Source organism: Bidens hawaiensis, unplaced genomic scaffold, assembly GCF_021521415.1.
Source record: "Bidens hawaiensis isolate Kalapana, Puna unplaced genomic scaffold, B.hawaiensis_p1.1 tig00001758_1, whole genome shotgun sequence".
Taxonomy (NCBI): Eukaryota; Viridiplantae; Streptophyta; class Magnoliopsida; order Asterales; family Asteraceae; genus Bidens; species Bidens hawaiensis.
Genome location: NW_027491099.1, coordinates 2721029 through 2735367, shown reverse-complemented (window position 1 = coordinate 2735367; position 14339 = coordinate 2721029). Strand labels below are relative to the sequence as shown.

Below are 14339 nucleotides of genomic sequence, written 5' to 3'. Positions count from 1 at the left end.
AATGTATTTGTGTTGTATTATATGCAATAAAACACTATTTTATATATACAATACACATTAATGCACATACGCATTACATCAACGGTTTTTTTTAGGAACAATATCATCTTATTAGAAGGAGGAAAGACAAAAAATCACAAAATAATTTTTTAAAAATAGTTAAAAATAATTATTTACTAGTTCTCTAGTTCACTTTTTAAGAGAAGTTCTCTCTAGATCCCACCCTTATACACACACACACATGCCCCGCTATCCCATCGCAATAACCGATATCTCAAATATCGGTCATTGACTGATATCCGCTATTTTTTGGCATTAACTGCATAGTTTATATCATGTATACAAAATAATAGTATCTATTAAATACAATATCATAACTATTAATACGTTATACAAGACATACTTGCTCTTTATGTACGCCAGTCGCCGTGCGGCTTGATGTGTAAAATTGTCTTCTAACACATGTTTCATGTAAAACATAATAATCGAGTTAACCATTGCACCTATAGGTAGCAATTTTGAATACAAGTTATTTGATTTGGTTCTTTAAATGGAAAAAATAAAAATAAAAAGTGTTTAAAAAGAACTGGGTTGATTAGAGGATCACTTGGTGTCTGGAATTCATAATCAGAAACGGTCATGCTCGACTTACTCTCTGTTATTTTTACTTAATGTACTTCTTCACTTATTAAATTAGTCACATTATCTCTCTACATTTAGCACTGAGGAGTACGTTTAGCTAGGGTCAAGTTATTTTACCCGTAAGTTACAGGTCTAACATTTTACCAATTATCCAGTTTTTTTCTATATGGGTTTCCCCTTGTTTTCTTGATTATAGAGAGAAAAACTTGGTAGGACACTTCACAATTCACATATAAAGTAACAATGATCTTTTGTATGATACATTTGACATGTATCCTTTTAGTTCATTCTCTATTTGACCCATTTTAGAAAACAAACCCAATCAAAATGCCATTAACACTAAGAACTCATAGGTGCTACAACTGAATAATCAATTAATCAACTGTTTCCTTAACCATACGCTAAAATCTGGTTAAAAAAACAGCAGCTTTCATAGTGTCACATATGAAACAACAATCTTTTTGGTGGAATAACAAAACATGTGGTGGTCGTTATTGATATCATTTTTTTGTTTTTTATATGTTCTCTGCTGGGGGTAGCTCTTGACGCTTAGTTGGACTCCCTAAAACCCGTTCCATATCAAAACGAACTTCAATGTTACGTATACTGTATCCGACCACCATTAGCCAATAAAGCAGCTTTGCCAGTTCCGGGGCGCTTGTTTCTGTCACACTAGTCTGTATAATCATCACAAAAATACAGTGTAAAAAAATACAACATTTGACATAATATATAGTTGAGAAACAAATACAAGTTCTTATTACAAACAGAGGTTTTTTCGACCACAATGGACAAATAGGTAAAAATCAGAATAGAACCTTCCTAATCGTTTGGTTTTGGTTTTTTTCGGTTTTGCCATAATGAATTTGGGCATGGAACCTTGGACCTAATTTTTCTTCTTAATTTATGATTAACGCTTTTAATTTCTTATAAATTACATTCAATAAAGAAAACTCATAATTCATAAATTCAATAACAAAAGTCGTTTTTACGAGTTCAGTTTGGTTATAAAAGTCATTTTACGGGTTCAGTTCGGTCATAAAACCCGGTTCGGTTTTTACAGGTCGGTTTATAATTACATACGAAACCAAAATCTAATGGAAATTCCGTTTTTAAAAAAATATAGAATCAAACCATCGGTTTTGAGTTGGATTCGGCTATCTCGGTTATGGGTCAATTATTTTGGTTTCATGCGCACCCCAATCAAAAACATTGCCTTTTCCAAAAAATCTTCAAAATAGAGTTAGGATTACAATGTTTAAGGATGTGTTCTTGAGTTTGTTATTTATAATTTATTTATTTTGGAGAGAGATGACAAACAAATAAAATGGAAAAAAACTTATAACATATTAAGTGTATACTTGTAAAGGGGAAAGCTAACGTACAAATTAATTTAACGTGCTACTCTACTTGTATATACTTACTCTAACTGATTCTCACAGTTAGCACGCTAATTTAATTTGTATTTGATTCAAACCCTACTTGTAAATTTGTCAACTCTTCGTGCTCTCAATCCAACTTTAAAACACTAAAATCAATCAATCAATCAAGCCCTGTATATCCCCACCGCATAGCACGCTATTCTTTTAAAACACTAAAAGAATATAAAAATTTAAACTTCATGCTAACCTTCATTTGTGTAGGATCTGAAACAGCCAAGAGGCGTTTAATAAACGTGTTCATTGCAACCACCACGTCCTCCCCAGCACTACTTGTCAAATCCTACATAATTTTATACAGGCAAAAAAAATATTCACGATTTCATGCATGAAGTAGACAAGTTGATATATCCGGTAACTTTGAACAAGTTGACTTTTTCAGATGTGGAACCGACATGGCATGTGAGAATCGGTCAACTTCAAAGATAGCTCTAGGGTTAATACCATAAAAAAAAAATCTTATTTCTCATGAAAAAGACCCTCAACTTGTAAAAAAAGACACGAAAAAATCTCTATACTCATTATCTATATTAAAGTCTTTAATGTTAAAACTAATGACTTGTTAACTCATAACATAAGTTGGTTAAAATAAGATGGCATAATGTTTTTTCTTAAAAATGTTAAAAGCTCACTTAAAACTTTAACCAATTTAAGAGTTAATAGCTCATTATTCAAATAATATTTTCACAAGCATTTTATACAAGTTTAGGACTTTGATATACAAAATCTAGTGTAGTTAGTTTTAATATATCAAAGTTATGTTTATTGACTTTTTGGTGAAAAATAAGAAAATATGTTGGCTTTCTTATGATATTAACCCATTGCTTTATGTCAGTATTTTGAAACTTGGAAAGATTTTTCTAGCTTCAAAAGAAGTTACTTTACCTATAACTGAAAGTTGACTAATATTTTAGTCATTAGTGACTTTTTCGCGTGTTTTCTACAAGTTAGGGAGACTTTAACAAATCAAGGTTAGGTTGAGTGACTTTTTCGTGAAAAAACAAGAAAGCATATTGGTTTTTATGGTATTAACACATTGGTTTATCTTGATATTTTAAACTTTGATAGATTTTTCTAGCTTGAAAAGAGTTGGTTACTTATAGAAAGTTGGTAAATGTTGATTTATCTTTTTATGCAATTTGCTATAATTAATTAACCAACAAACTTTCTAACCTTGAGATTTTGGGGTTCGAGGGATTTAAGATAGTCCAACAATTCATTCGATCCATTGGCGGATATTCTTTCTACTTGACGGTTAAGTTCCTCAACTTCTGCTTCAAGTAATTCAATGTATTTGATTGCATCTATTTTCTCGGGACCCGAAGCACTATTCCATCTAATAACCTCCCCCGTCACCTTTTTCTGTGTCCCCGGTGCATAATCTGGTGCATCCTGTATATTATACAAGTGAAACTTAATAATCAATACTACAAACATATATTTTGTTTTTAATATGGGACAAAATACAGATACCTTTCAGATTTTATAAAGTCAAGACACCCATTTTGGTAAGGACTATTAATTAAAAAGTGGACCATCTTTTAACTCAAAAGACATTAGGGGACTCAAATTGAGGAAAATATAAATGTAAAAAAGATGAGCTTCAAATCTGCAATATCAGATTTCCGTTTTCTGTGGGAAACTGGGTGGGCCCGGATGAGTTGGGTAATGGGTCCAAGCAGATTGGGTTGGAATTTGGATAGAGTTCAACTCGTTAACGCTTTTATGTACATAAATCTGGATCAGTGTATTAAATAATACGATTTAATATCACGATACAGGAGGTCTTAAGTAGGCCTGTAAATGAACCGAACGTTTAGTGAGCTTTTCATGAACCGTTTGGAAGAAAGTTCATTTATTCAATAAACAAACATACATGAACAAAGCTTTTTATTCATTTAGTTAAACGTACGAACATGAACACTTGCCTCGTACACTCATGTATGTCTGTGAAGGGTTGTTAATTAAAATTCACTTATGTTCGTTCTTTTACGTTTGCTTAGGTCCAACAGATTGATATGTTTACTTCTAATTGTTGTTTGCTCAATTATGTTCAACTATATACTTTCATCTACGTTCACTTATGTTCGTTTACATTCGTAAACCGTTCATTTGTACTATTAAAACGAACGAAGAAGAACACGTTTTGTTGTGCATGTTCAATCGTTTGTGTGACTAAAGTTAAACGAATGAACACGAACATGCCCATTCGTGTTTGTTCAGTTCGTTTACTGGCCTACCAAAAATCGAAATTTGAATAGGTACCTTTTTCTCCTGTGATGTATCAGGAAGTGCAACTTGCTCCAAACTTTGTTGCAATTCTAACCGATATTGTGCATTCCTAAACATGTATCCAGTCATCAAAACACTGTACATGAGTTGTGCAAGATTCTCTGCAACCTGATTGCACCAGACACAATTAAAAGAATGCAATGTGTCAATAACTCTATACTCAAATTGTTTAAATCAGATTATATCCTTATAATCAAACAATCTAAGAAAAACAAAGACTTACAGTGGTAACAGTTACTGCAAAAAACTGAGGGGGTAAAGTTCCCACCATATTTGTTACGGTTTGGCGCATGGCATCTACAACCTAACAGATATAACAGTAAGTATGATCTGTTTATAACACACATATAAAAGAAACAATAAGGAATGAATGTTACCTGCTGAGGTGCTCGTTTAACAAATAACTCCATCAATTCTGGTTGCACATTTTTCACATACTCCAGTAGAATTTCCCTCCTGTTTTTCTTTGAAATTCAAATATAATCAAAGAAATCCAGATTTAACATTAGTATTAGTATGAAAAACATTGTGTCAAAGAGTAATGTTTCTTAAAAGTTAAATGAGACATTATCAACATATTCAAATGCATGCTTCTTTTAATGTTCATGAATCTACAATTGTAATTAATATATAATGATATATAAGACAAATGTCAATATAAGTAGGTGACTCAAAATCATTAGTATCCTTAATTCCTTATCAATCGCAAAGAAGGTGCAAGATATTAAAGAAACCGGGTATCTAAGATAAAAAAGATTGATTATTGTAATCCTAGTCACGTAAAGGAGTATAGAAGCTGGTCACATGTATAGATGTAGCAACTTATAAAACCATGTTTTCGGCATGTACATAAGTTATTGTCACATAATAAATTGAAGATCGGAGTGTGCTCCTAAAACTATGTCATTTTTAGTAATAAGTCTACCTGTTTTGTCAAGCATTTATGACGATTTCACTAGCTTAGTAAGTATCTTCACATGCTCATTCTCCCCATTTTGGTTTGTTATTAACTTCTACTTTCCACAAACTAACAAGAATGAATTCATATGACTTGTAAGTTCAAATGGACTTTCTGTCCAATTGATTTTCTTCCTTATCCAAAATCTGGTAGATGGGTAATGAAGATTATAGCTCCAAAATCTGGACTCAAATTACAATCGATTTAGTCTACTGGCCTAGATAAACTTGATGACTGCATTGAAGATTAGCCCAAAAAAATGATCGTGGAAAACCCCAAATTGGGGATTTGACGACAATATTTAGTGCCCTGCTTGCGGTGCGCGCATATAATGTATATATGTGTGAACCCTCAGGTGGGCAAAAGTAAAATTGCACTAATTTTGACATTATTTTACTAATCTCGTGAAAATAACGTTAAAAGTGATGGAAGGTTAATCAGGCATCATGTGGTGGCGTTGATAGCCGAAAAACAAGGGTACATGCACCAATCAGCCGGCGTCCCGATGATTGAGTGCTATGTGCCTTATGTCCAAGGCTTGATGCAAAACTACTATCGAGCCGGGGGTCTCACCGGAAGCAGCCTCTCTATCCCCATGGGGTAGAGGTAAGGCTGTCTACATCTTACCCTCCTCAGACCCTACAATAGCTTTGCTATTGGTGGGATATACTGAGTACGATGATGATTTAGAGCTCAAATCAATGGATTTCATAATAATGAATTAAACTTTTTGCAAAAGAGCCATACACCGCGACCATATCAACCGACACCGTCTGCGAACATCACACCACCGCCACCAAGAGTCCAGAAATAGAACCCGGCAACAGTGACGATGGAAGTGAAGACGGTGGAAAAGCAACATGACGGTGGTGGCAAGAGTAGGTGGAAGAGGACAGGGTTTCTCCAGACTGATGAGCAGTGCATGCCAGAACAAAATTTAAAAGATGGAGAGAGATCAAGAGAAAGTGGAAGTTTGGTATAGTAACAACAAAGTAAAGTGAATATGAGGTCCAATGAGAACCAACCTAAGCAAAATAGTTTCAATAAAAAGTGATGCGTGATGTACAACCTATAATTGTATATTTATAAATAAATTAGTAATTTATAACATAGGTTAGTTAGGTTGTTCGTTTATAACTTCATATATATATAATGGTTTGTCTGGCTATTTTGACCCGCAAACATATTAACAATTGGTGAGTTAAAAAATCACAAATGCCATTAATAAAATAAAGATTAACTCTCTAATTACACAAAAAATAAAATCCATCATCACAAACCATTTTCAATACCCATTTATTTGCAACTCAAAACAATGTTTCAAACTCAATATACTAACGCTTTTCAAAAAATTCAAAACCTAACTGTCTAAGTCATGACATCATCAACCGGTGGCTCGCAATACTCTTTGATTCCTAGATCCTGACATATATGTATAATTTCCTCAATGACATGCCCTCGACGCCTCCACCGCTCTTCCACATACTAGAAGTTCATGCGATGTCTCGGCCGAACGGACAACTTTAGTCTAGTTGACTCTTCCACCTTCCGTGCAACCATTTTTGGGTCCAGGTACTAGAAGTCACCGTGACTCGCGATGTAGCTGGAAAAAAAAACGTTAACATTAGTATTAAACATATAGTCAGTTTAATTCCGTGTACCTTCTTATCCGCTTCTTTATTTCGGCGATCTTGTCTCGAGGAGTCGATACATGTATACCAAAATCAATCGCGTCCTCCATATGTGGGCAACGGTTAAAATTGGCTATTATCTTCGTTGCCAACAGGCTGTTTTGGTAATTCGACTCGTTTATCGTCAGGTCTCAGAAAGACGGTCTGCAATATATGCATCTCGTCGACTGTCAGCTGCCATTCAATTCAACATGTTTAAACAAGTTATAAAATAAACGTTGATCATTAAAAAATACATATATTATTTAAAACACTGTTTACCTCAACTCCATCGATCTCGCATCGGTCACCCACATCGTACGGGTGCACCACGAACAGGAACATGACAGCATAAAACACAGTTTTGCACGTGTTCCCGAACGCAAATGCGCCCGACACGAGAAACGCGCAAATGGTAATTACAGTGTGGGGAGCAACAACCTCAAGGATGATCAAAGAGATGGGAACTATCGACAAGCCAACCAATATACTCAATATGTGGTGGAGTGTGTTTACGGCCGCGTTCATGTTCCTCAGAGATCGTGCAAGGGCTCTACGATCTCTGAAGACATGAACCTGTGAAACAAAGGAGAAAAACATAGTTACTTCAAGGTATGAAAGACTATTGGATTTGGATTCAGATTGTGATCTAGAAATCAAAGATTCCAGACTAGAAAAATGATGATTTTTCTCCTTTGTATCCAAATCCAATAGTCTTTCATACCTTGAAGTAACTATGTATTTCTCCTTTGTTTCACAGGTTCATGTCTTCAGAGATCGTAGAGCCCTTGCACGATCTATGAGGAACACGAGCGCGGTCGTAAACACACTCCACCACATATTGAGTATATTGGTTGGCGTGTCGATACTTCCCATCTCTTTGATCATGCTTGAGGTTGTTGCTCCCCACACTGTAATTACCATTTGCGCGTTCTCGTGCTGGGCGCATTTGCGTTAGGGAACACATGCAAAACCGCATTTGCATTTCCTGTTCGTGGTGCACCCGTACGATGTGGGTGACCGATGCGAGATCGATGGAGTCGAGGTAAATAGTGTTTTAAATAATATATGTATTTTTTTAATGATCAACGTTTATTTTATAACTTGTTTAAACATGTTGATTTGAATTGAATGGCACAGTCGACGAGATGCATATATTGCAGACCGTCTTTCTAAGACCTGACGATAAACGAGTCGAATAGCAAAACAGCCTGTTGGCAACGAAGCCAATAGCCAATTTTAACCGTTGCCCACATATGGAGGATGCGATTGACTTTGGTATACATGTATCGACTCCTCGAGACAAGATCGCCGAAATAAAGAAGTGGATAAGAAGGTACACGGAATTAAACTGACTATATGTTTAATAATAATAATAATAATGTTAACATTTTTTTTTCAGCTACATCGCGATCCACTGTGACTTCTGGTACCCGGACCCAAAAATAGTTGCACAGTTGGTGGAAGAGTCAAATAGACTAAAGTTGTCCGTTCGGCCGAGACATCGCATGAACTTCTAGGATATGGAAGTACGGTGGAGACGTCAAGGGCATGTCATTGAGGAAATTATAGATATATGTCAGGATCTAGGAATCAAAGAGTATTGCGAGCCACCGGTTGATGATGATGATGTCATGACTTGGACAGTTAGTTAGTTAGGTTTTGACTTTTTTGAAAAATGTTAGTATATTGAGTTTGAAACATTGTTTTGAGTTGCAAATAAATGGGCATTGAAAATGGTTTATAATGATGGATTTTATTTTTTGTGTAATTAGAGAGTTAATCTTTATTTTATTTATGACATTTGTGATTTTTTAACTCACCAATTGTTAATATGTTTGCGAGTAAAAATTCTTTCCCAAAGCCAAGCAAACCATATATATATATATATATATGAAGTTATGAACGAACAACCTAACTAACCAACTAACCTATGTTATGAATTACTAATTTATTTATAAATATACAATTACGGGTGATCTTTGGCTGTCCAGGTTGTACATCACGCATAACTTTTTGTTGAAACTATTTTTCTTAGGTTGGTTCTCATTGGATCTCATATTCATTTTACTTTACTTTGTTGTTACTGGACCAAACTTCCACTTTCTCTTGATCTCTCTCCATTTTTTAACTTTTGTTCAGGCATGCACTGCTCATCAGTGGGATTCTCCATCCTCTTCCACCTACTCTCGCCACCACCATCATGTTGCTTTTCCACCGTCTTCACTTCCATCATCACTGTTGTCGGCAGTGGCGGATCCAGGAATTTTTTTTAGGTGGTTCCCTCTTAATTTATAAGGTGGTTCCTACGCGTCTTCTATATATCCGTACACTATTATTTCGAAACTCGGGTGGTTCCGGGGAACCACCCGTTTGTATGCTGGATCCGCCAATGGTTGTCGGGTTCTATTTCTGGACTCTTGGTGGCGGTGGTGTGGTGTTCGCAGACGGTGTCAGTTGATACGGTCGCGGTGTATGGCTCTTTTGCAAGAAGCTTAATTCATTATTATGAAATCCATTAATTTGAGCTCTGAATATTGTCGTCAAATCCCCAATTTGGGGTTTTCCACGATCATTTTTGGGCTAATCTTCAATGCAGTCATCAAGTTTATCTAGGTCAGTAGAATAAATCGATTGTAATTTGTAGTTGCTATATATTTTACATTGTCATTTAGTTAGGGTTTTCAGTTTGGGAATTAGGGTTATTTTTGGGCTAATCTTCAATGCAGTCATCAAGTTTATCTAGGTCAGTAGACTAAATCGATTGTAATTTGTAGTTGCTATATATTTTACATTGTCATTTAGTTAGGGTTTTCAGTTTGGGAATTAGGGTTATTTTAGCATTAATGCTACGGGTGATTGGTACTTTTTATGTTTGTTATCATGTTAGCATCAATGAGCTCTGGTGCTAATAGCAATTTGGATTCAATATCAAAGAGAGGATCCATCGTTCTTAGTTTAAAGCTTTGGGTGTTCAGGTTTGTATCTTTCGGATATATTACCTGCACTACTTGCTACATTAAAAATGATACGAACAACTTAATGCTTCAATCAAATCTTGAATTTTGTTACCGATAGTTTCTTATGTTAACTGAAAAAGAAATATTGTTTAATGTAGACTGAATTGATGGGAAAAACTCTTCTTGAACTTCAGTCAAACAAATGAAATGTTCATCCTGCTCACAAGGTAAAATTGCTCATACTTTTTTTTTGGTATTATTTTGAGCATTTCAAAAGTTCGGTACGGCCCGGTACGCGGTTCGTGCATTTCAAAAGTTCGGTACGAAGGGGGTAGGCTCATTCGGAACGCCAATTCGGTACGCGGTACGGTGTACCTTATAGTCGGGTACATTGTGTCATATACATAACACTTTAAATAGATTTTTTGTAGTAGTTTTTAAAAGTTTTTAACTTGACTTAACAAAAAATTAACTTTAAGTAAGCTTTATTTATGTTTCAACATATTAATAACATATATGTAGAAAATGAAGGTTAAACTTAGAAAAAAATTCAAACTTTAAGGGTAAAAAATGTAAATTCTAAACTTATAGTAACATCAAGTGCAGGAGTCGTAAGTTAGTAACCCTAAATTCTAGAAGACCGTCTTCTTATTCTCAAATCTCCTCTCCGGCAGCCTCCAATCTCCTTCTCAACCTCCTCATTCGATAAAAAATATTGCAAAGTTTTGTCAGATCTTCATCTCTTCTCCGATTTGAGTCACAAAAAGACTACCAAGCACCGAATTCATCAACTGAAAACGCGATTTGATTAAAATTGTTCGATTCTTGCAATAAATGGGAACGGTCAGTTTGACCGATCCAGATCGCGTTTCCACAGCGATCCGGTACGATTCTGTACCCGTTTCCGGTACGAGCGACCCGGAACGAATCCTGTGACTATGATTTTGAGATATTCATGTTATTATTTGGTGTCAAAAACTTATAAGTTCTCATTTTTGTTGCAGCTTGGAACTCATAATTAAGATACATTGATTCAATTTTATCACAGTTAAGTGTTAGGATTTCTATTTCTAATCGAGTTTTTAGAAAATTTTTTTCTTTTTATCATCCAACAAACACTTTCATAATTTGAGTTTCTTCAAAGACTTTAACTTTCAGCCACCCAATTAACTTCCTTATATACTTCAAAGCATAGTCACAAGGTTTGCTCAAAGTGCTGCATTTTTCGATCTGGATCGTTCGGACCAAAACGCGGTACGAACACCATTCCAGTTCACTCTCACTCTGGTTCGCGATTCCAATCCTGAAATTGGCGTTCCCGTTATTCGTTTCAATTGGTTCGGATGCTCTCTGGATCGTGAACAGGATCAATTCAAAACACGATCCAACTCCATGGGAACATCGAATAGTTTTTGGAAAGAGAAAGAATTTGGAAAGCCATTACGTATTTGGAAAGTCACCAGATTTAAATTTCCAGAATTTGCTTTGTGTAGACGATGAAGAACATGATGTCGGCTGAAATTAGGGTTAGAGGGTTTGTTATGTTAAAGTTAACTTAAATTACACTTTTCACCCTTGAAGATGTCACTTTCATTTAAAATTGACCCTGTACTTCTTATAACGTGTATATATTTTAAAAAAATACATATAAACATACAAGTTCAATGATCCTACACCCACTCGAACCGAACTTTAGGCACCTAGCGAATTGCGATCCCGTTCCACGTTCCCGAACCGAAGCGTACCGCGAACCATGTGACTATGAATTTAACCTAACTAATTTCCAAATTTTGAAACAAATAATATACAATTAGTCAAGTACTACAAGCCATAACAATTTCACATGACCTAATTTCCAAAACCTAAGACAAATAATACACAATAAAGCAAACAGTAACAGTATACAGTTACTACTTACTGGTTACTATAACCTAATAACAAATTAATATGACCTAATTTCCAAAACTGAATCATATAAATATTATTATGAGTAGTAGTAGTATACCGTTGCAAATCACTACTATTTCTGCCCTGCGAAGAGTCCTACAGCTGAGATTCAGCTCGCAACCTCAACCTCAAAAACAGTAAGCAGTTACTACTTACTACAAGCTATTAACAGTTTAACATGACCTAATTTCCGAAATGTGTAAGAAATGATACACAATAAGGCAAACAAAAACAGTATACAGCATTACTATAACCTATTAACATATGAACATAACTAATTTTCCAATTTTAAACAAATAATATACAATTAGGCAATTACTAGAAGCCATTAACAATTTAACATGACCTAATTTCCGAAATCTAAAACGAGAAACGAAAACAGTATACAGTCATTACTTACTACAACTATTAACAATTAGCATGGCCTAATTTCCAAAAGTGAACCAAATTATTCAAAATGTTTACCACACAAGCGTTCAGTTGTTGAGAATCACTACTATTACTGCTCTGCGAAGAATCGTGCTGCTGAATCTCAATCTAAATTTCCCGCAGCTAACCGTTGGTTTTCCGTAAACATGAACTGACGACGGAGAACACAGTCGGAGCAGATGATTACTAACTAAAATTATGCAAACAATAAGAGTATACAGTTACTACTAACTAACATGTAATAGCAACTTAACATAACTAATTTCCAAATGCTGAAACAAATAATATACAGTAAGTACTTACTATAACCTATAAACAATTTCACATGATCAAATTTCCGAAAAACCTAAAGCAAACAGTAAGAGTATACACGCACTTACTACAACTTAATAACAGTTTAACATGACCTAATTTCGAAAAGTGAATAAAATTTATACCACGGAGCCGTTGGGTTGTTGCGAATCACTGCTCTGTGAAGAATCCTGCGGCTGAGATTGAGCTCTCAGTCTCCCGCGGTTAGGCGTTGGTTGTCCGTAAACACGAACCGACGAAGGAGAACAGAGTCCGAGCAGGTTACATGATGCGAGAACAGAAGAAGAATGTGATGATGATAAGAATGGCGATGGTTTCAATGTTAAATACGAAGACATTTGAAATTGTAAACACAGGTGGTTTGGTTTATTGATTGATGATTTGATGATAGTATAGTTAACCCCAAAGGTATGGGAGAAACAAGAAGAAGAAGAAGAAGAAGAAGAAAAAGAAGAGGTTCGTTCGGATTTGGTGTGGAGATTATTCATCTTTTGGGAGAAATCAATATTTTAGGGGAAACAAGAGATGTGATGTGTTATTTATGGGGGCAAAAGTTGATGTCTTTTGACGCCTTTTTTATATGATGATAAGAGAGAAGATAGCAACGAGGATGAGGCTATATAGACTAAAGCAAATAGGAATTAACATTCACAACCTTTTTAACAAAACGGCGTTTTAATTTTTGTTTTTAGGTCATCATGCGCTTTAATTTAGAGAGTCTTGTTACACCACTTTAATCGGACTATGTTGTTTTAAACAGGTCTGCGTTGGCTTCAGATTTTGGCTTGTGCGTTCCCCAGGGAAACATACTATCGACAGTCACTTAACAGAGGAGTTGTTAGTGGTTTAAACGATTATTCTGTCATACGAGAGCTCAAGCTTGGCTCGTTTTGAGTTGTTTTTCTAAAGTTTGAGTTCAGCTCATGGGTTTTTTTTAAGCTCGGACACAACTCGTTTATTATATGGCAATTACTTTATTTAAGTTTTTATTGTGTTTATATACTTTAAAAAGAATCTTCAACAAGCCTATGCTCAACCCGAGCTCAAGCTAGTGCACTACCTTAAACTAGGAAAAGCGTAAAATTAATTAATACATAGAAGTCCAAAAGAGAAGAAACTTAAAAATACAGAAGGCTTGTTAAGACCCGACGAGCCCAAACGAACTTTCCATGCAACGCTAAAGCTCGGATGTAACACCCCGGCTGTCACACCCCGACCAAAGGCGGCGGAACATGCCGGGGTGAAACGATTGCTCATAAGCGCATGACACTAATTTAAAGCGACAATATTTAACAAACTCATTTCATTTCACAACATCGAAAATGTCACATAACCAAATATTCATAAGTCAAATACAACAAAATATAACAAAATATAGCAAATCAAATATTGCTCATTTTTGTTAATATCATAACGGTATTTGTGACGTTTTCTTCACCGAACTCCAAAATCAACCTAGATGCAAACCTGTAACATTTCATAAAATAAATTTTATCAACACAAAGGTTGGTGAACAATTCATAAGTTTGAACAATAGATATATAGTATGAAAAGCAACAAAACTAGTATACAAAACCATAAATAATAGCTATAAACTTGGATAAATAGTTATCGCTAACAAGTTAGCGACACCCAACTATAAGGGGTTGCCAAATAGTTTAGGATTTTTATAGTTATCGTTAATTGTATT

At 35.1% G+C, this 14339-nt stretch overlaps 1 protein-coding gene across 1 annotated transcript; it reads right to left on the bottom strand.

Annotated features, from left to right (window-relative positions):
• Positions 1-443: 443 nt before the first annotated feature.
• LOC143597172 (uncharacterized) lies at positions 444-12987 on the bottom strand. The gene is made up of 7 exons (XM_077075757.1): positions 12775-12987; positions 4751-4837; positions 4597-4677; positions 4347-4481; positions 3255-3473; positions 2272-2364; positions 444-1319 (listed from the first exon to the last, which is right to left on the bottom strand). Exons 1-7 carry the CDS (start codon positions 12985-12987, stop codon positions 1158-1160), a joined length of 990 nt encoding a protein of 329 aa, XP_076931872.1. The 3' UTR covers positions 444-1157.
• Positions 12988-14339: the final 1352 nt, after the last annotated feature.